Source organism: Electrophorus electricus, chromosome 22, assembly GCF_013358815.1.
Source record: "Electrophorus electricus isolate fEleEle1 chromosome 22, fEleEle1.pri, whole genome shotgun sequence".
Lineage (NCBI taxonomy): Eukaryota > Metazoa > Chordata > Actinopteri > Gymnotiformes > Gymnotidae > Electrophorus > Electrophorus electricus.
Genome location: NC_049556.1, coordinates 4,785,501 through 4,804,742, shown reverse-complemented (window position 1 = coordinate 4,804,742; position 19,242 = coordinate 4,785,501). Strand labels below are relative to the sequence as shown.

The following is a 19,242-nucleotide window of genomic DNA, read 5'->3' as shown; positions in this document are numbered from 1 at the left end:
AGCGGTAAACCGTTTGCCTTTCTTGTTTTTTTTCTTGCGGACACGCAGAACCGCGTACTGTCCGGCCGCCGGAAATTAATCCTCCAGAAGGAAGAGACAAAAGGTGTTCAAAAAAGTATTCAAAAAAGTCATTGCTTTGCAGTCCCGTGGGGAAGGGCTGAAGAGTCAGGGTTAGGGTCAGGGTCAGGGTCAGGGCTGGAGGAAGACCGGACATACCTGTACTGGAAGGACAAACAGTGCAGTCAGAGGAAGGGGTGTCCTTGTGTTGCAGCCGGAGTTCTGTGCATGCGACCTTCTAGAGTGCCTCGCCGTAATTCCGCTTGAAAGCACAGGTGCATCCCATCCATTTGTCAAATATCTGTCATAGCAGATCAGCAATTTATCTTCAAAAAAACAAAATCTTTGTGAAATGCATGTGACAAAGCGCATGCTGTCTCTTTTGTTTTTGGTTTTGAGAAGATCCAAATAATATTTGTATACAACCATCCATTTCATAAAATAGCCAAAGAAATGAAAACGCACGTTGTGCTTAGTTCTACCGATGGAGGCATCTTGTCTTAGTTTTTCTACTGCTCCTTTTTAATTATGTTGAGTTAATGGTTTTTTATGTTCTCTTTTAAATAAAGGATAACACAGCAATTTCATAGTCATCGACCATACAATACATATGCGGCAAATAATAATGTGATTGAAAAATGTTGCAATGTCCCTTTAGTAAACCAATACCCCATTCCTCTGTATATTCCTCCTGAGTTCTCTCTCTCTCTCTTTCTCTCTCTCTCTCTTTCTCTCTCTCTCTCTCTCCCTCTCTCTGTCTCTCTCTCCCTCTCTCTCTCTCTCTCTGTCTCTCTCTCTATCTCTCTCTCTCTCTCTCTCTCTCTCTCCCCCTCGCTCTTTCTTCCTCTCTCTCTCTCTCTTCCTCTCTCTCTCTCTCTCTCTCCCTCTCTCTCTCTCTCTCTCTCTCTCTCTCTCTCCCTCTCTCTCTCTCTCTCTCTCCCTCTCTCTCTCTCTCTCCCTCTCTCTCTCTCTCTCTCTCTCTCTCTCTCTCTCTCTCTCTCTCTCTCTCTCTCTCTCTCTCACTCTCTCTCTCTCTCTCCCTCTCTCTCTCTCTCTCTCTCTCTCTCTCTCTCTCCCCCCCCCCCCCCATCTGTCCCTCTGTCTTCAGTAACACCAAATATGGAACTTTGTGGTTATCTTCATGTAAAATGTGCAAATGGAGCTTTGTCATGGCTACAGTATAAGGGTGGTATCCTTAACACGATATTTCTGTACATTTGCAAATAAACGCTACATAATTGACAGTAACTTCGTTACCACGAGAATAACTAAACAACATTCCAGAAGGGCACACTGTAAAACAATGAGTGGTTCCAATCTATAAAAAATGGATCTATATTGTTATATATGTGTTTTTACCTAGAGTGTAGAATAAAGCACACCATAAATTAGACTGAAGGATATTTGTGGGCTACAAGCACATGCGCCTACTAGTGTCTGTTAGTAGTCTAAACGTTTATTTCGGTGACTGGTGAGGTGGTCTTTGGCGCCATCTTGTGACTCAACGAAGTATGTCGTTACCTGCCTGATAAAACCTTAGGAATACAGGAAAATAGATCCAAGTTTAATCCGAAGAGAAACAGGCTACATTTGCATAATGGGTTTGAATTAAATCATAGTAATAAGATGAAATTCCTCGTGGTTAAAAGCACTGTAATGTTAAATGCGAACACAGGCGGCAAACAAACCGATGATTTTAAACCAGGCGCGTAGGTTACAAGTGGATGTTAAATTCTGTGATAATTTAAGTATTTTGAGACGCGACTCAGTATAAGGACTGTATAACTCATAGCACACACGGAATCATGTGAGGTAAGTTTTAAAAGTGACTTTACCAGAAATCCCGTTTTAACCCAGAATAGCCTAACCCTACTTACACTCGCACCAGAGCGCAGAAGAGAATTGACCAGTGGCTTGTCGGGGTTAATCGGTGTAAATTCAACACACCTGTGTTTAAACGGTCGACTGTATCGTTGTTGTTTTTAAACTTATGATTCGTCTTTTTTTTTTATTGTGTATTTCCGGTACAAGTTTATTTTTAACTTACTTTGTGATGAAATGTCTCAGCTGGAAACGGCTGCACCCTCATCAGACGTGCGCGAGGGCCTCCCGGTGTCTAACTTGACCGTGCTGGTCCTCGTGCTGCTGCCCTGCGTGGTTCTGTTGCTGCTGCTGAACTGCCTGCTGCTGGGGCACAAACTGCTCCTCTTCAGCAGGGGCAAACGAGCGCGCTGCGGCCCCGACGCCGCCCTCATGCGCTCACTGCTGTCCACGCGCCGAAGAGCCGCCCGTTTCCCACGCGACCCCGCGTTCGGTCAAACCAGGCGAGCGTCCGTCTCTGAACCGACGCTCGCGCCGCCCATCACCTCGTCCCTCACCTCCTCGGCGGAGTGGCGGAGGTGCGCGGGACCACGCGGCGGGTCAGTCCGAGCGGACGGGGCCACGCACGCGGGCTCGGGCTCGGGCTCCTTGCGCGTTCAGAGCCGTTCGACCAACAGGGCGGACCTGCCGCGCGGCTCGCGCTCCTGGCGGAGGAGCGCACCGGTTATTTTGCAGTCCAGCGATTCGGGAACGGAGCGCGCCAACCGCGTGCCACCGAACTCACCGGCGCAGTTTGCGAGTTCAAATGGGGTAAGGCCTTTCCCGGTAACTTTTCCAAATCGGTTCGTGTCTAAAGATTCATATGGTGTTATGTAGTGTAGTGTAGTGTAGTGTATGGCATGCATTTTAGGGATGGTGTAGACTATTGGCATGTACCTTTACTGTGCGGACGTCATTACTGAAGAGGTCAGAACATGTCATTGAAACCAGAAACAACTCTGAAATTCAACGTTGCATTGATCGGTACATAAGTAGTCATTAGACATAATGTTTTAAATGTGTTAGAAGTAGAACATTTTTGAAATGCAGATGGGGCACTTCAGTATTTTTAATTATGAACATTGTGGACCTGTTTCTGAGAGAGAGAGAGAGAGAGAGAGAGAGAGAGAGAGAGAGAGTTAGTTAGTTAGTTAGTTAGTTAGTTAGTTGGCACTGCAGTTTAAACCAAGACCTGACTTAATCCGTGACCGTGAACACTTCATGAGCAGAGTTGGAAATGACCAGTCTGATAGCAGGTCACCAGGAGCAGGGCTGGGATACACACTTTGAACACTGTAATTTGTTTGTTTGTGCGTGTGTGTGGTGGGGGCGCAGGATTTGATCCCCATGAGGACGATGCGACGCAGTAGCACAATGGAGTTGGAGCTCATCTCTCTGGACAAGGTCCACATAGAGGACGAGGTGGTCAGCAGCATCCCGCAAGAGTCCTGCTTTGCGGCGTCCGCCAGCACATCGGTTGCCGGATCCGGCCTGGACAGCGACTTTGGCGCCAGTGCAGGTGGAATTAAAAGCGGCCAAACTGTAGTCCGGCATCTCGGTTTAAGGATCTTATTTATAGTTTGGTTTTTAAACAATGGCCTTTATGACATAAGTTTAGACCCTTGAACATGAGCGATTTGCAATCTAGTTGATCTTCCGTGTCACGGCAGGTTAGGATATCTGGATATAGTTGGATATTTTTGGCATTTTAGAAATGGCATTGACCTGTAGGTTATTTCTTCCTTCGTATTAATTTTGAATTGCGATTGAGGCCCAGGTGTGTGCAAATAGTTTGTGAATATTTGCAAATATTTATGTAGGTGTGTCTTTGCGCATCCTGTCTGCGGACAGCGATGGATTCCCCGGGACAACCTGGACGTCTGCTCTGGAATGGGATTATTACGACCCGAGTTACGTCACACAGAACCACCTTCCTAAACCCAGACACCACGCACCCTCCATCACAACCAAACAGTACTGGGTGTAAAGACCACGTCCCCCTCACCAGACTTGAGCACACCTTTCTGGAAAGCTCCAGACATCTAGAACACAACGCCATGTAAGAGCTACAGAATTTGTTTTAGAATTCTAGATCTTGAAGCAGGAATTGGTTGAGTTCTTCACTACAGAGAGAAAGCATGCCTCAGATTTTTTTAACTACTTCACAACACACCGCTGCCACGTTTCAAGGGGCTTGAATTCACATTCACGAGCACGGTTCAGCTTCCTGCGCTCTAGTAGTTTGCTTTTGAGTTCACGGCAGCATTTTTGAGACTCACGTATTGGTTCAGATACTAAGTCACTGTCTGCACTCTGTCCACAATGCACTCATTTGTTTTTCCTTTTTTCTTTCAAATGTGATTTACTGCACTGTGGTGTCTGATCTCAGATCAGTTTTAAATGTAAATATTTGGTTATGGCTGCATTTACTTGACACACATCACTTCTATCCGGTTGGTGAAAACTGTACAAAAAAAAAAAGCTTACATAGACCATTACTTGAAATGAAGAAATTCCCAAGAATAACGTTTCACACAAATTTCAGAAACACATCTGAGGTCTTTCCACCCCCTTCAAGTTTGTGCAATGTTTTAGAGACTAGATTAAATAAAGTGGCACTATATTTTGGCACACAGAATTTAGTGAGACTACACTGTATATCTATAAATGGCATTTATGATCTAGATATTCCTTTTATCTACTTGATTTTAGATATTATAATGACATTAAAATTCACTTGGTCCATAGTTCTGGAAATCCAAACCCAAGTGTACATCTATTAAAAATAAATATAAACTTGTCTTCCTCTGCATGTTTCCATCACTTTAGAATACTTGTCTGAGCAGTGTGGTTTTCTGCATCTACATCATCCAATCATGTCATGTTAGGACATCACTTCCTGCTGTTTCTGGAGGGCCCTTATTCACCCCACAGCCAGAAACAGTCACCCTTGCATAACAGTCTAATACAGTATCCCATAGAGAACACACATGACTAACGTAAGCAGTGACGCCTACACAGCAGCCATTATTAGTAGTGCTGGGGTTAGTATATGCGACACTAAATGTTCAGGAAGACCCTCACCCAGCTAAACGGTAACATTGCTGAAAGTACTGCTGAACTTCCAACAAATTGGTTTTTGGAGAGCCATTTTCACTACTGCCCTTAAGGAAAATCACAGCAGTATTCAGTGACATGACAGCAGACTAGCTAATTCTGAATTCAGTTCCAATCAATTAATATTCTCTCTGCGGTGGCCTACAGCATAACATTAGGCAAACTATATAGTGCTTAGGTCCAAGAGTGGATGCAAGACAACTTTAATCCCAGTTATCTACAGTACATACATCTTCAGGTAGTGCCACAGTTTAGCCATAACCGCATACTGCTACATGGTTCCCTTATGCTTATGACAAATCAGTATGGGTAATTTGATTATTGTTTACACTGAAGAGATCCCTCTGCATCAAGAACCACAACAAGTGACCACATCTGGCCCACGTTCCTAAAACATCAAAAGATCAGCACAAATGGAGTAGAACACTTTATTCTCTGTTAGGAGACTTATGTACATTGAGGATTCAAGTGCCACTTGAATTTTGACTTTTGTATAAACTTAAACCTGGGAGCACTATATGCAAACAGACATGACAGGAGCAACACAGGGAAACGTTACTCAAAGCTAGACAAGAAGTTGAGCACAGCTTCCTTCAGCTTGGCATCCGATGCCTCGGAGATCTTTCCATCAGCCCTAAAATAGAATGCAAATTAGGTTAGAAGAGCAGGATTTTTTTTTTGTTTTTTTTTGTGCAACTACAGATTTTCACTTGGCAAGCACAACAAAACTTGAATGAGAACATTCAAACAGTGTCTTTATACAACAATTCATTCAAACGTGTCGGCTATGATCTGTGCGTTACATATAGATGTGAAGGCCTTGCAGGAATGGCTGGTCTGAGAACTGTTCTGGAGACATACGAAGTTCAGAGGTTACCTAATAGTGGCAAGCAGTTCTTGGTGCTGGCTGCGGACGTGTTGGAGGAAGGCCTTCTCAAATCTGGTGATCTTGCTGGGTTCCATCTTATCCAGGTGACCCCTCACACCAGCATAAATAACTGTGACCTGCTCCTCAATGGCCATGGGAGCTGGAAGAAACAAAACGCAGAGGGGTTTTCTTTAATGCCGTCAAAAGGTTGGGCAATCTCAGGGTTGTGATGGGGCCACGACCAAGGGCTGCAGCATCTAAAGGTCTCGCTACAGAACTGGGCTGAATCTCACATGGTCCCGATGACTGACTTTTTTAATAAGTCAAGACATTCACATGACTAATAACTTTTCAAAATACAGATCGATCTTCAAATCACGACACATTAAGGAGTCAATGTGTTGGTTTCAAATTATACCGGAAGGTTCAACATCTAGTACCATCACAACGTAGCTGTCTGCCCACCATGAAGAGCCCAATTTTAGAACAATGGCCGAGTGCCTCGTCTACATGTTAGACATCCAAACACTGCACAACTTGGAGCAAAGGTTCTCGTCATACAACACGAGAGACACTGATACGCACTATACTGTCCCTGTTTCAGGAGCTCAGTGAGCCGCACGCCCCTGTTCAGCAGCTGCTGGGTGGCGGCGTCCAAGTCAGAACCGAACTGGGCAAAGGCAGCGACCTCGCGGTACTGGGCCAGCTCCAGCTTCATTGTACCAGCCACCTACAATGGACACACACAACAGCACTGTAGGAAGTTCTACATCAAGCATAATGTGGATTCTGCCATTTTATCAAGACACTGGAGTTAGATATCCTACTCTTCCCAGAGAGCTCATTTGAGCAGAATTTCATAACCAAACCTCAACACACCTGATCAAGCCAACCAATGCTTTCGCTAAATAGTGACCACTACTGATTAGCAGAGCTTTTCTAGGCCAGTTCAACTGTCACATGGCAACAGAACCTCACCTGCTTCATGGCTCTGGTCTGGGCAGCAGAACCTACACGGGACACAGACAGACCCACATTGATGGCAGGGCGGATACCCTTGTAGAACAACTCCGTCTCCAGGAAGATCTGTGCACAGGACGGTAGAATGAGTTGTGTCATGATTTAAAACACACAGGCCTTAAAGATTCCTTAAGTTATATTAACTTGGTCTTCCCAGACACGTGCACTCCACTTAAATCAGGCAAAAACTTGCCACCCCCAAAAACTATTAAGCTATGTACAGTACAAACAACGGGCATTTATGTAAACGCACCACACTGAATAAGCAGAGATCCAAAGAAAATGTGAAGCTTTCACTCACCTGCCCATCAGTGATAGAAATGACGTTGGTGGGAATGTAAGCCGACACGTCACCGGCCTGGGTCTCGATGACGGGCAGGGCGGTGAGGGAACCGCCCCCAAAGTTGTCGTTCATCTTGGCGGCCCTCTCCAGCAGGCGGGAGTGCAGGTAGAAGACGTCGCCGGGGTAGGCCTCACGGCCAGGGGGGCGGCGCAGCAGCAGGGACATCTGCCGGTAGGCCACAGCCTGCGGAACACGGCAAGCGTGAGACAGGGGCGTGCGCCACAAAGGGCATGAAGGAAGTCAACTCGCATTGTTTAAAAGGCACCAAAAAAAAAAAAAAAAGGGAATCAAAGGGTCAACAGTCTTGCACAATTACTCTTCCACCCCTCCCCCCCCCAATAAAGAATAGACAACATTTACATCAATGTTGCTGCCTGTCAGAATAGCTTCCATTTTATGTACAGAAACCATATCACTGGTTTCTCAGGAAAGTACCAGAGGCAACACTGTCTTGGCTAATATTCCAGTTAACCACTGCCCAAGCCAATTCCTTTCCAACAGCTCCATTTACCGTAAAGGCAATGCACGAAGTGTTCAACTCTTAAAAGCAGGCAGACATGCTCCCCGTACCAACCGCCACCACCAGGCCTCACCTGCTTGGACAGATCGTCGTAGATGATGAGGGCGTGCTTGCCGTTGTCCCTGAAGTACTCGCCCATGGAGCAGCCAGAGTAGGGGGCCAGGTACTGCAGAGGGGCAGCGTCCGAGGCCGTGGCTGACACCACAATGGTGTACTTCATGGCATCAGCGTTGGTGAGCCTCTTGACCAGCTGGGCCACTGTGGAGCGCTTCTGCCCAATGGCCACGTAGATGCAGTACAGCTTCTTTTTCTCGTCAGTGCCGTCATTGAACCGCTTCTGGTTTATGATGGTGTCGATGGCAATGGCAGTTTTGCTGGAAATTGAGCGAAGCGTCATTTTTGGGCCTGAGAAACAAGCGTAACATCTGATATATAGTGTTACCTGGCAACAAAGATTAATTCTGAATGAGGAGGCAGAAGCCTAGATGGAAGCTGAACCTAAACTCAACAGCCTCGATACACAGTTCAAACTTAGCGGTTGGGGTCACTTAGAAATTAGACCACCATAGCACACCACACTTATGCAGTCTTGGTAAACACAGTGTGGATCATGCAGAAATCAGCCCTTGAGGAACAAGGACCAAGTATCAGGATTTTGTCTGCACAAGCCCGGGTACCCTTGTTCCACACCATCAGCCAACGCCATAATGCTGACTTGCTAGAGAACGTCTGGCCAGGGCACCCACCCTTCCTGACCCAGCACGCATTTCGCCAAACCCCATACCCAGTCTGCCTGTCCCCGATGATCAGCTCTCTCTGGCCACGCCCGATGGGCACCAGGCTGTCCACGGCCTTGATGCCGGTCTGCATGGGCTCCCGCACAGAGATACGGGGGATGATGCCGGGCGCCTTCAGTCCAACGCGCCTACGCTGCTTATTGCCCAGAGGACCCTGGAGGGAGGGAGGGAGGGAGGGAGGGAGGGAGGTTATTCAAACTAAACACAGACCAGGATGGTTCACTGTGCCAATTCAAGAAATGTCTGAAATGAACCCCCCCCCCCCCCCCTTTCAGTCTGGTCCAAAAGTCAAAGTCACAAGCACACCTTGCCATCAATGGCATTTCCCAGAGCGTCAACAACACGGCCCAGGAGCTCCTCCCCAACAGGCACGTCCACAATGGCGCCGGTTCTCTTCACAATGTCGCCCTCCTTGATCAGCTTGTCATTACCGAACACCACAACACCAACGTTATCAGGCTCCAAGTTCAGAGACATACCCTAGAGAAAACACAGCCAACCACTGTAAAATTTCTATACAACGGGGCAGAAAGGGAACCAAATTCTGACCACAGGACAAGAATCCACCAAAACCTTCAAGAAACTGAAGCAAACAAACTCACCTTCAGGCCAGAGGAGAATTCCACCATCTCTTCGGCCTGCACATTCCTCAACCCATACACACGGGCAATACCGTCTCCGATTGATAGCACTCGGCCGGTCTCCTCAAGATCTGCACTGGTGTCCGCCCCCAGGATCTTCTGCTCCAGGATGCTGGAAACCTCGGCTGTGCCTACATACGGGCAAATGTACAATGTTCTAAAAAGGTCAAAATTAGCCAGATTAAATTGATGTCAGGGAGTGTCACGTAAAATACGCTTCAATAAGAAAACGTTTCACTAGGCTACCTATTTTCTGCATCCATGGTGTCGCGGTATGAAGATTCTTTGCCCCAACGCAAGCAGCAGCTACATTCTTGGAAACCTATTAATGAAATACATTCCTGATGAATTCCAAACGAACAAAGCTGTACGGTGCAGCTGTTGCTCTGCAAAATAAGATTACTGCCGATTCACCGGCGAGAGGCTGCACAGGCTGTTGACCTTCAAGTGCCGTGACTAGCAACGACGTCGTGGCAGCTCAAAGTTATACTGATCTGTTCACACCGATGACAACGTGTCATCACGTTAAAAAGCCATCCATGTACGTCGTACATACAGTGAAATGTCTCAAATGCCCCATTTGCAGGGCAATGAAGGCATCGTCTCGGCTCCCTTGCTGCGAGAAACATAGAATACGGTCAGCATCTAGCTAGCTAGCATGTCAGTTAGTGGACTAAAAACCAGACAAATATCCATTCAACCCAGAGGGATTGCTAACGCTACCTAGCCTAGATGTTAACCTTAGGCGTGGAATTACAACACAACGGGTCTTGCAAAGACGTAAATGACAAAATAAATGTAAGCTAGCTAGTTAGCCGACTATGGGTAGCTAACTAGCTTAGCTTATTACACCAGTAGCTCGGCCCCATTTCTGGCTAAAACCTGACCTTCAACAGGAAATGTCATTCATTTGGCACAACGCGTTCAAACCTCCAAGGTAAGTCACAAGACTGCGGACACTGATCACATGTAGTAAGACTGGACCTCATGCATCCATAGCAGACACTGAACTATAGCCAGCGTTATACATCAGCCCAACAGCGACGGGTACAGCAGGCCTCCGGCTGCAAGATGGCGGCATGCAACTGCCCGCACTCGCCATTTACAAATAAACCGACATTCAGAACCCAAAGACCACCAGATGTGGGTAAACCTTTCCACATAAACAAAAGGAAAGGACACGGCGACTTACAAAACCGGCCCGTCGAGGCAGGGTGCGGACCACGGCCGCCGCAATGCGAACAGAAAGCATGTTACGTGAAGATTTTTAAACTTAAACCCCTCCACCGACCGGCTGTAGCGCTTGGAGCTGAGTGAAGCAAATGGAGGACACGCGAAAGCTCATATACAGAGGTCAGCGGGACCCGGAAGGAGTTTGGGGCATCCCATACGCTAGAAATGAAAAGTTTTCGGCATGTTTCGTGCATATTTCGTCAAATCAATCAATTCATGTATTCAAACCACGCAACAAATTATTACATTTACTATCCAGTGCTAATGCATTAAAATATTTTTGTGTTTCACCTAAGTATTTAAGAGCTACGAGCGCCAGCAACTAGATCCTGTCAACTCTGATTTTAGGCTAGAAATAAAAAATATATATAACTAACTATTTTGTGGGTTTATCTCCGTGAATGAAACAACACAGCAATAAAGGGCACATCTCTTTTTTTTTAAGTGAGGCCTTAATTGTAAACACTATTTTACTCCTGAAATTACTAACCCTGCAAATCAAGTGCTTACAACTGTAAACCTTTTAAATGTGGATGATATGGACCGAATAGTCTTTTATCACAAAGGTAGTCAGTATAGTTTCCAGTCAGTATAGTATGTAGCCATCAGTGATAAATGAACACTGAATTTGTGATAGCTTTTGCAATTACTTCGCTAATGATACCTTTAGTAGCATGCAATGTATTAGGAATAATCGGTGTGTGAGTGATTGTAAAAGCTGATTTCTGTGTGTAAAAACCGTCCTTGAGTTGGACAAAGACATTATATAAATGTCAATAATAATAATAATAATAATAATAATAATATTGCTACCACAATGCAAAACAAGTATCTTACATGGAAGCTACAACCGAATGTTTTTCAGACTAAATATCTTATCTTATGTAACCTTATCACTTGACATAATACTTGATGAGGTTATAGATGATGCTTTCATTCCAGAATTAGTTTGGCACACATACTCTTGGAAAGCGAGGGTGAGGTAAGGGTGTTAAGTTGGTTGCAATGTGCAACCTCACCACTAGATGCTGCTGCACCTTACACACTATCCCTTTAAACCTGCAGAGAATTTAGAGTTTTGTATATTAGTGTAGCGTCTTCTTCTTGTGTTCACGGAAGAGTAATTGAGGGTTCCATTCCCGAATCATTCACTGTCTTCCGAACAGTGTTTATGAAAATGCTTTAAATCATTTCCTCACCTTCTCAACATCATTCACCTGTTGGCTCTCAGGCAACACAAACAATGCCTAATGAGGTTTCTGCCGAAGTGCATGTATTCTTAACCGGCCACAGCAACAGTAGTGTTCAGTCATTTTTGCTGATGTGAAGGGAATGCTGAAATAGAGAGTAAAGTGCCACTGAGATATCTTTTAAAAATGTGAAACACAGTTAAGATCAGGTTTTGAAAAAATCAGTTTATGTGCTTCAATCTCCCAGCTGCAGACTGCACTGTTCCGATCACCCCAAGGCTTTCCACCTCCACCTCTGGGCTCCATTCATGAAATGAGTTAAACCTGTATGCACCCCTGCAGAATTTCCTATATCACTTATAGAGACACATAGCTGAGGAGCTCACGCGCTGTACATTATGGACGTCAGACATTTCTTAACACATCTCTGTGCCCCTCAACACACACACACACACACACACACACACACACACACAAAAAAATTATAATAAATACACCTGGTGCACAATTAGTAAATATCCCTTTATGTTATTTCACATTTCACAGAGTCCTGAGACAGAGGAGATGGCTGGCCATGTTTAGTGGTGTGAAACTTAAACAGGCACAGGAGTGGTACAACTCATGGCCGCACTTACCGGCTATACGGGTTGGAACCAAGGGCCTCATGACAACAAGTAAACAAACCAACAAAGTCTGAATGACTCTTTTGTAATTTACTTTACCCATATCCAACCACATCTTGTGACAGATAAAGTGCCAAAATATCAAGTTTGGCTTTTTTTAGGTTCTCTCTTTATTTTAGCTTCTCATCAGATAATCTAACAAAATGTATAACAAGTCTCTTACACACTGCCCATCTAAACCTGCAGGGATTTTGAGTTCTGTATATTAGTGCTGTAACCTTCTACCTGAGATCGCAGCTGAATAATGATGTAACCTTCTAGATGAGCAGAGCCTGCAAATTAAAACTGCAGCAAGACAAACAAGAGCGCGCTGTTGAGATAATATAATAATATGTATGACTCCTAAACTAACCATGTATTCCAGAAGTGGTCAAGTGACTGGCATTAGCAATCATTTGCTAATGGTAATAAGGATATCGAAGGCTGTGTTTTGAAAGCCTATGTTCTGTGAGATGAGTTGCGATTCATGAGTCAGATTTATATATATGAGTACCTACATCCAGAGGCACCACTTACGTGTTCAGTCCTCTCTCCCTTTCTCTATCTCAGATAAATTTGTTAAGTGCCACTTGTCACGATGCCTGTGCTTTTTAGCTTTAATTCTTCTTTTATTGAAGCGTTCCACCTCAGATCTAATTATGGTCTAATTAAACTACAGTAATAGCATAAAATCATTTTGGATCATTCATTAAGTGAAACGAACAGTGATTGAAACGACAAACGTATGAGGTGATGCTCTCGATCCACCTGTCCGAAGCAGATCAGGAGCTGACACACAGCAGGCTACAAAATGTCTTTGAAGCGGGGACCCTCATTCAACCACTGACCCCTGCCTGACCTCTGACCCACAAGGACACCAGTGGGACGCCACAACGGCAGTCGTCTCACTGGGCGCAGTGAAAGCTTTTGACAAGGTCAAATGGGAATATTTAATCACATGTTTAAAAATAAGTTGGTTCCTACTTGCATTTCATGGATGAAACATGGATGAAACATGGATGAAAACTCCTCAGCTCAATCCACTGTAGTTATGAGTGGAAGTTATAATTCATAGAGCAAGAAGAGTATAGATTACATATTCACTCCATTTATTTAGAAGAGGCCCAGAGTACATATAGAACTACCACAAAGGCCCAAGCATTTATTTAGAGGATAAAAGATTGTATTGATTCTCTTAAAAGCAGGACCCTTGTGAAAATTAGGGCAGACTGGGGGAGGGAATTAGGGATGGACTGGAACTGTGCTCTGCAGGGAGTGAGTTATAGCGCCTCTTCTGCAAAACTAAGCGTATTACAATTCAGAGTTCTACATGGAGCTCATTTCTCCAAAGCGAGACTGGCCGAAATATCCCATAACCTGGATACAAGCTGTGAAAGGGGTTGTAATACCTTTGCCAACTTAACACATATTTTTGGTCATGCCCTGTTCTGGCAACTTGTAAAAAAAAAAAAAAAAAAAAAGAAAGAAAGAAGAAGAAGAAGAAGAAGAAGAAGAAGAAGAAGAAGAAGAAAAAGAAGAAGAAGAAAGGAAAATAAAGAAAAGAAATATGTTGTAGATCTTGCAAGTTGCGGAAAGGAATTGTTATTGTACTTTGAGCTGTTCAAAAGGTTGGCAGGCTTGGAACAAAACAGCCTATAAAGTATGCAGTCTCATTTCATTAAAGACGATTTGCATGTATTTATGGCACTGGTGATGTGTGTTAATCTGAAGTACTTTATTAAGTACTTTAATGACATTTTAACGACATTTTATACATTTTACACGTTATACTCTTTAAATATACACTTTGCATATGTGCATTGCGAGCCTGGCAAGATTAGCCTAATCAGAAAGCAAATACAGATGTGGGTTTTATGTTTTGTTTCATTTATTCTATGTTTATATCTGTTTTATTTCATTACTTTATCATATATGGTTAAAATAATTCGATTTTAATGTAAAGTATGCTGGCTGACCCTTGTCTTTTAAGGTGCTCTATAAATAAGAACTCGACTTAAGGGCCACCGCTTTCAAGCAGGAAAGATAGGGGGAACCTTTACTGTCTAATTACGCATCTTCAGGATAGACACATTATTCACAAACCTTTGGTTAATCTCAAATCATCTGTCCACATTTTTATATCGAGCGTTACAGGCGCCCCCGGTGCAGCAAATGATTTGAGGATCTACAGTTCTTTTAGGCCCGCGTAAGAGAATGGGCGGGCACCTGCACGATTGCGATTTTAACTGGTCACCACGTTTCTCAGACAACCAATTACATTGTCGCTCTCAAACCCGGAAGAAGAAACGCACGAAACCAGTGGCGGGATACCTGGCTAAATTGTTTTTTATTTTCAGACCAAGCCTTAAAGTTCCGCCAAAGTTTCACAGTTTTAAAGCATGTGCGAAAAGAACAAGAGGGTAAGTTCGCCGTGTCCTCGGTGGTTAGGTTAAGACGGGCATTCGCATGTGTGTTTTAATGTAGTAGGGTCTTTTTTTTAATTGTTGTTATTTACTTTATCGTGTGTGGTATTTGGCTCAGGTTAACCGCTGGCTCGCGACGGTCTTTGGCGAGCGAGCGACGCCCGAGTTTGAAGTGAACACGCGCACGATCGCGCTCCTGGAGCAGCTCGCGGCGGTGAGCGAGCTGCGGTGCGAGGAGGCTTCGCTGGTGGCGGAGGACCACGCACGGAAGGCTGCGGAATACGGCGGCGAGAGTAAGGACCGCGCCTCTTACGGCCGGCTGCCCTGAAACGGATGTTGTCCGTTGTCTGTTGTTTCCCCAGCCCTTCTTTGAGAAAATGCAGCGTTAGCTAAGTTGATCTAAGAACCCGTGGCTGGGCTGTAAATCAGAAGAGGAGGGATTTCACAACCTACATCAGATGCGTTGTCAACTTGTGTATGAAAGCGTGTCATCAATGTGAAAACGATGTCGATGACATGTGGCTCATTAAATGACTCATGGAAATGGAAAAACGTCGTTGCCATCTAGCCGAGTCAAATCCCATCCCAAAAAAAATGTCACAAAAGAGTTGCAAGCAAAAACGTAAAGAGAAAAGGGCGAGTCCATAGGAATAAGTAGAATCTACTAATAACAGAGCACCGTTTGTAGCCCCTTTAGATTAACAGCTAAACGTTGCCACATTCTGGGAGTAAATGGACAGCTAAGTCAGACTTCTTCCTGAATGGCCAGGCTTGACTGGCTGACAAATCTTGTGTCCAAATTTACCAGAAAGGACAACACAGAATGGTCCGAATCACACTGGGATTGCTCTTGCGGTATTTATCATCTGCTATATTTCCGCAAGCCACGTGTTTTGTTTGTTTTTTCTTGTTACATCACTCTTAAAAAAAATAGCACACGCACCCCTAAGTCATATCGTTGCAGCAAAAACACACAGACTGTCATATGATGGGGTATAAAACAAAACAGAATGAGAGCTGGTTAAAGAAACTTGGCACCAGAGACCAAAAGGGTCCATTTCCTGTCCTGTGTAATATTCCAGTTCACAAACAGGTCAGTTTAGGGCCATATACATATGATTTAAAATGTCTGTACCTGAAACAAAAGTGGCTTTCCTTTTCTGGCTGCATAATACATAGAAAATGGTACTAAACTGTGAGGGAACTGTTTCAGTTTTAGCCCACAAAGACTGTTATTGAACTACGAAGGTGAAGTCACGCCCAGTGTAGCTCTTAAAGTTAAAGACTTGCAGACTCCTTGGCTTAACGTACATGTTCCCGACTTGGTGGGCAGAAGGGCTATCTAATTCTGTTGTTTATCTAGGCTGTTAGGGGTGTAACTCTAATGTGTGAATTTCCAGAAAGTGCACCGAGGATGCACACTTCAGTCTTCGCTTTCATGAGTACCAAAACACAGATGTAATGGCATGAGCCAAAAAAAGGAGTGTTTTTATTCTCTGATCAACATGTACAATAAAGTAACCAAAAGCAGCGATGATGCCTGTGTACATCTGACTTCCAGCAGTGGTGCCTTAAATGTACCTTAATAGTTAAGATACTCGGCTAGTAATCAGGTTGCCAGTTCAAGCCCTGCCACCTTAACTCGCAATTGTTCTCAGTCATAATTGTAAGTCACTTTGGAGGGGAAAAAGCATTAGCTAAATGCCAAAAAATATAAATGTAACCATGGAAGCAGATCCTCTGGTACTGTTTATCCTCTTGCAGCTGTGCGGCTTCACAGATTTGACACGTTGACCTTGACCACTTCAGTAAAAATCACAGAACATGAATCCCAAGCTCTTGAGACCGGTGTCCGCAGTCCATAGATTTCTATTGGGCGATAGCGTCAGACCGAGACACTAACCAGTTAAACTACTGCCCTCCATTATAGGCGCCCACTTACAGGAAGTGCTATTTCAGGGAGTGGGCCTGCAACCCGGAAGTGATTCGAAACTTACTTCTGACCTGCTGTCTGTGTTAGAGGGCACTGCTGAGACACTTAAAGTTAAAGACACATCCTTGGGGAGGTAATGCACACATTTACACCGGACACACTTGCAAATGAGCAGATTTACTAGGGTGGAGTTTCCCCCAAAGCATTAATATTACGTTAAGATTGCTGTGCAGCTGTGGAGCACTATTAATCACCAGTGAATTTGCAGCCTTGTCCCTGCAATTAATCAATTGACCAATGACTTGGCTGAGGCGGAGAAGACTGACAGGAGGTTGGGGCGGGAACTCTCTGCTGTGAGGAGGAAGATGGCTGACATGATGATTCTCCAGAAAAAACTGCAAGAGTAGGAGAACACACCCACCCTACAGATCAACATTATCATTCCAGACTTCAGCCTGCAGGCAGTGAGTTTAGACACTGGGTTTGATTGAAGACCAGTGGTGAAAACTCCCTGGTCTGATGGTGTTGGGGCAGAGATTTTATTTATTTATTTATCGTTGTTGTTATACCAGCAATTTCAGCTTTGCTCACAAAGGGCGGGTCCCTGGTCCTGACTTGTGTTGCAGCCAGTCCAAAACATTTGATTTATGTCACCTCCTGGCTGCGACAAAAGCTTGGGCCCTATACCCGCCTGCTATAGCTGAGGCTGGGAAATGTAGTTCTAACCGAGGAGGAGAAATGCACCTTATTGTGTAAGGACTGTTAAGTAGGATAGACTTAGTAATACAGAAATTTAGCTTGTTTAACTTTGACATTGCGCATGTCACCAAGCAAAGCGTCTGTGTTAGGGACCTGAAGGAGACCATACAAGCTCAGCAGGTGGAGGCTGCTACAGCAGAGGAAAGGCTGCTCAATATGGACTTCATGAAGAACAAATCCAAAGACCTCATCTACAGAAATAAGATGGCACAGGTGCACTTGTGAATTATTTCCTGGGAGGTCTCGCTGCTTTTTTTTTTGCAATGACTATGGAATGTTAATTTAAATGTGTTAACTGGTATATTAAGTGTGTATCTTGACCATGATGATAATTTATGAAGGAAACTGCTTTGTGTGTACACATGCATGCGTGTTCCTGTAGGACAAGCTGGCATCTAGGCAGATGCAAGATTCTCTTACCCATGAGGCCATTCTGCAGCTTTCTGAGGTACGATGGACACGACCTCCATTATGAATATCCGTGCGGGTTTCACACCCTTTTCGTCAGTCTCCACATCATCTTCAGTTGCTGAAGATGCTTATTTAATGTTTAAAGGCATAATGGGGACCGCTTGATTTCTCTTTGACTGACTCTCTCACGGGTCGGTTTTCATTGTAGTTTTATCGCTGGTTCGAACTTGCGATATTCAAAAGATATTTAGGGCAGCGAAAGTTCTGATAAACCATTTTCCATACTCAGAACACATGTATCGATGTCCTAAAACACTACTTTAAAATATCAGTGTAAGCGGTGTCATGTGAAAAGTGTATCGAATGTAGGCATTCCTAGATCTTCTGATGTGAAAGTTGTATCAAGTGTAGGCATTCCTAGATCTGATGTGAAAGGGCCGTTCATGTCAATTTAGGCCTCTCAAGTTGCACTCTCATTCATATTTGTTGTCGATTTTAAATCTTTCTCCTTGCGTATTTGCAGAAAATCACAGCCCTAAAACAGGAAATGTTGCCGCTCGTGAAGAAATTGGAGCCCTACAGTGATCTGAGCCCAGTAAGATGAGACGAGGCTTCAGAGAGCTTGTGCTCTGTTGTTCATGCCTATGCTCTTTCTCTCATATTCTGTAGAATATGTAAAGTGATGCAAGATTGTTTATTGTATACCATCATACTTTTGTTATTTTCAAAAAAGCACAGCTTGCTGAACCTGTTCTTTGGCTGAATTGCAATGACAATGATCAGGTCCCCATTGAAAATGCATTTGACATTTAGACATGAGTGTAATATAGATCTGGGAAACCAGCCCTTAAAGAGTAAATGGGCAAAGATTGTTTTTCATATTTAACTGTCATTGGATAGGTACACAAAACTCTAAGGTAGTTGGTAGATCAATAGTATCTCGTACAGGGGATGGCCAAAGACGTGTTGGTCTTCCTGTAATACCAGAGACGTTATGAATGCACTGTTCCTCCACAGAGTCCAGCCCTTGCTCGCGTTAAAATTGAAGAGGCAAAAAGAGAACTGGTACATTTTACTGTTCTTTCATTACATAAACCTTTATTTTTTGTGATTAAATGAAATAGTTTTGCATTTTGTAACTCATTTTGCATTTTGTGTGTGTATGTGCATGCAACAGGCAGCCCTGGATGCTGAGCTGGAAGGAAAGGTGGACTTCAAATAAACTCTTGGAGTTTCAGATACCATCTTAAACTAGTCACGGCAATTAATGTAGCATCTTAACTAACTGTCAAGTGTTTTGGGTCTTGCTCTTCACTGGTGTGTGTAAAAAAAATAAATAAATAACTACACCTGCTCTCCAGACCACTGTGTGGCGACATCTGTTATCGAAATAAACAACCGGAAATGA

General features: G+C 44.2%; 3 protein-coding genes across 3 annotated transcripts; 2 read left to right on the top strand and 1 right to left on the bottom strand.

Moving 5' to 3' along the window:
• The first annotated feature begins 2,115 nt into the window (after positions 1-2,115).
• Positions 2,116-4,685, top strand: hwa (huluwa). The gene is made up of 3 exons (XM_035521728.1): positions 2,116-2,688; positions 3,253-3,436; positions 3,738-4,685. The coding sequence occupies exons 1-3, from the start codon at positions 2,116-2,118 to the stop codon at positions 3,902-3,904; spliced, it is 924 nt and encodes a 307-aa protein (XP_035377621.1). The 3' UTR covers positions 3,905-4,685.
• A 763-nt stretch (positions 4,686-5,448) lies between these two features.
• On the bottom strand, positions 5,449-10,552 carry atp5fa1 (ATP synthase F1 subunit alpha). The gene is made up of 11 exons (XM_027030225.2): positions 10,416-10,552; positions 9,470-9,545; positions 9,185-9,354; positions 8,889-9,062; positions 8,570-8,736; positions 7,859-8,159; positions 7,224-7,448; positions 6,881-6,988; positions 6,488-6,632; positions 5,912-6,062; positions 5,449-5,668 (listed from the first exon to the last, which is right to left on the bottom strand). The coding sequence occupies exons 1-11, from the start codon at positions 10,473-10,475 to the stop codon at positions 5,590-5,592; spliced, it is 1,656 nt and encodes a 551-aa protein (XP_026886026.1). The 5' UTR covers positions 10,476-10,552; the 3' UTR covers positions 5,449-5,589.
• A 4,058-nt stretch (positions 10,553-14,610) lies between these two features.
• On the top strand, positions 14,611-19,194 carry haus1 (HAUS augmin-like complex, subunit 1). Its single transcript, XM_027032403.2, has 9 exons — positions 14,611-14,728; positions 14,850-15,024; positions 16,662-16,797; positions 16,933-17,067; positions 17,513-17,636; positions 17,806-17,871; positions 18,358-18,429; positions 18,852-18,899; positions 19,012-19,194. The coding sequence occupies exons 1-9, from the start codon at positions 14,708-14,710 to the stop codon at positions 19,054-19,056; spliced, it is 822 nt and encodes a 273-aa protein (XP_026888204.2). The 5' UTR covers positions 14,611-14,707; the 3' UTR covers positions 19,057-19,194.
• Positions 19,195-19,242: the final 48 nt, after the last annotated feature.

Bases quoted from the DNA above. Each gene is read 5' to 3' on its own strand.
- haus1 (XM_027032403.2), top strand. From the start codon at position 14,708: ATGTGCGAAAAGAACAAGAGG. The intron at 15,025-16,661 runs GTAAGGACCGCG...CCTCCATTATAG, and splicing joins TGCGGAATACGGCGGCGAGA to GCGCCCACTTACAGGAAGTG. The intron at 17,872-18,357 runs GTACGATGGACA...GCGTATTTGCAG, and splicing joins CCATTCTGCAGCTTTCTGAG to AAAATCACAGCCCTAAAACA.
- atp5fa1 (XM_027030225.2), bottom strand. From the start codon at position 10,475: ATGCTTTCTGTTCGCATTGCGGCGGCCGTGGTCCGCACCCTGCCTCGA. The intron at 9,355-9,469 runs GTAGCCTAGTGA...GCCCGTATGTAG, and splicing joins ACCATGGATGCAGAAAATAG to GCACAGCCGAGGTTTCCAGC. The intron at 5,669-5,911 runs GTAACCTCTGAA...ATTCTATTTTAG, and splicing joins GAACTGCTTGCCACTATTAG to GGCTGATGGAAAGATCTCCG.
- hwa (XM_035521728.1), top strand. From the start codon at position 2,116: ATGTCTCAGCTGGAAACGGCTGCACCCTCATCAGACGTGCGCGAGGGC. The intron at 2,689-3,252 runs GTAAGGCCTTTC...GTGGGGGCGCAG, and splicing joins AGTTTGCGAGTTCAAATGGG to GATTTGATCCCCATGAGGAC. The intron at 3,437-3,737 runs GTGGAATTAAAA...ATATTTATGTAG, and splicing joins CGACTTTGGCGCCAGTGCAG to GTGTGTCTTTGCGCATCCTG.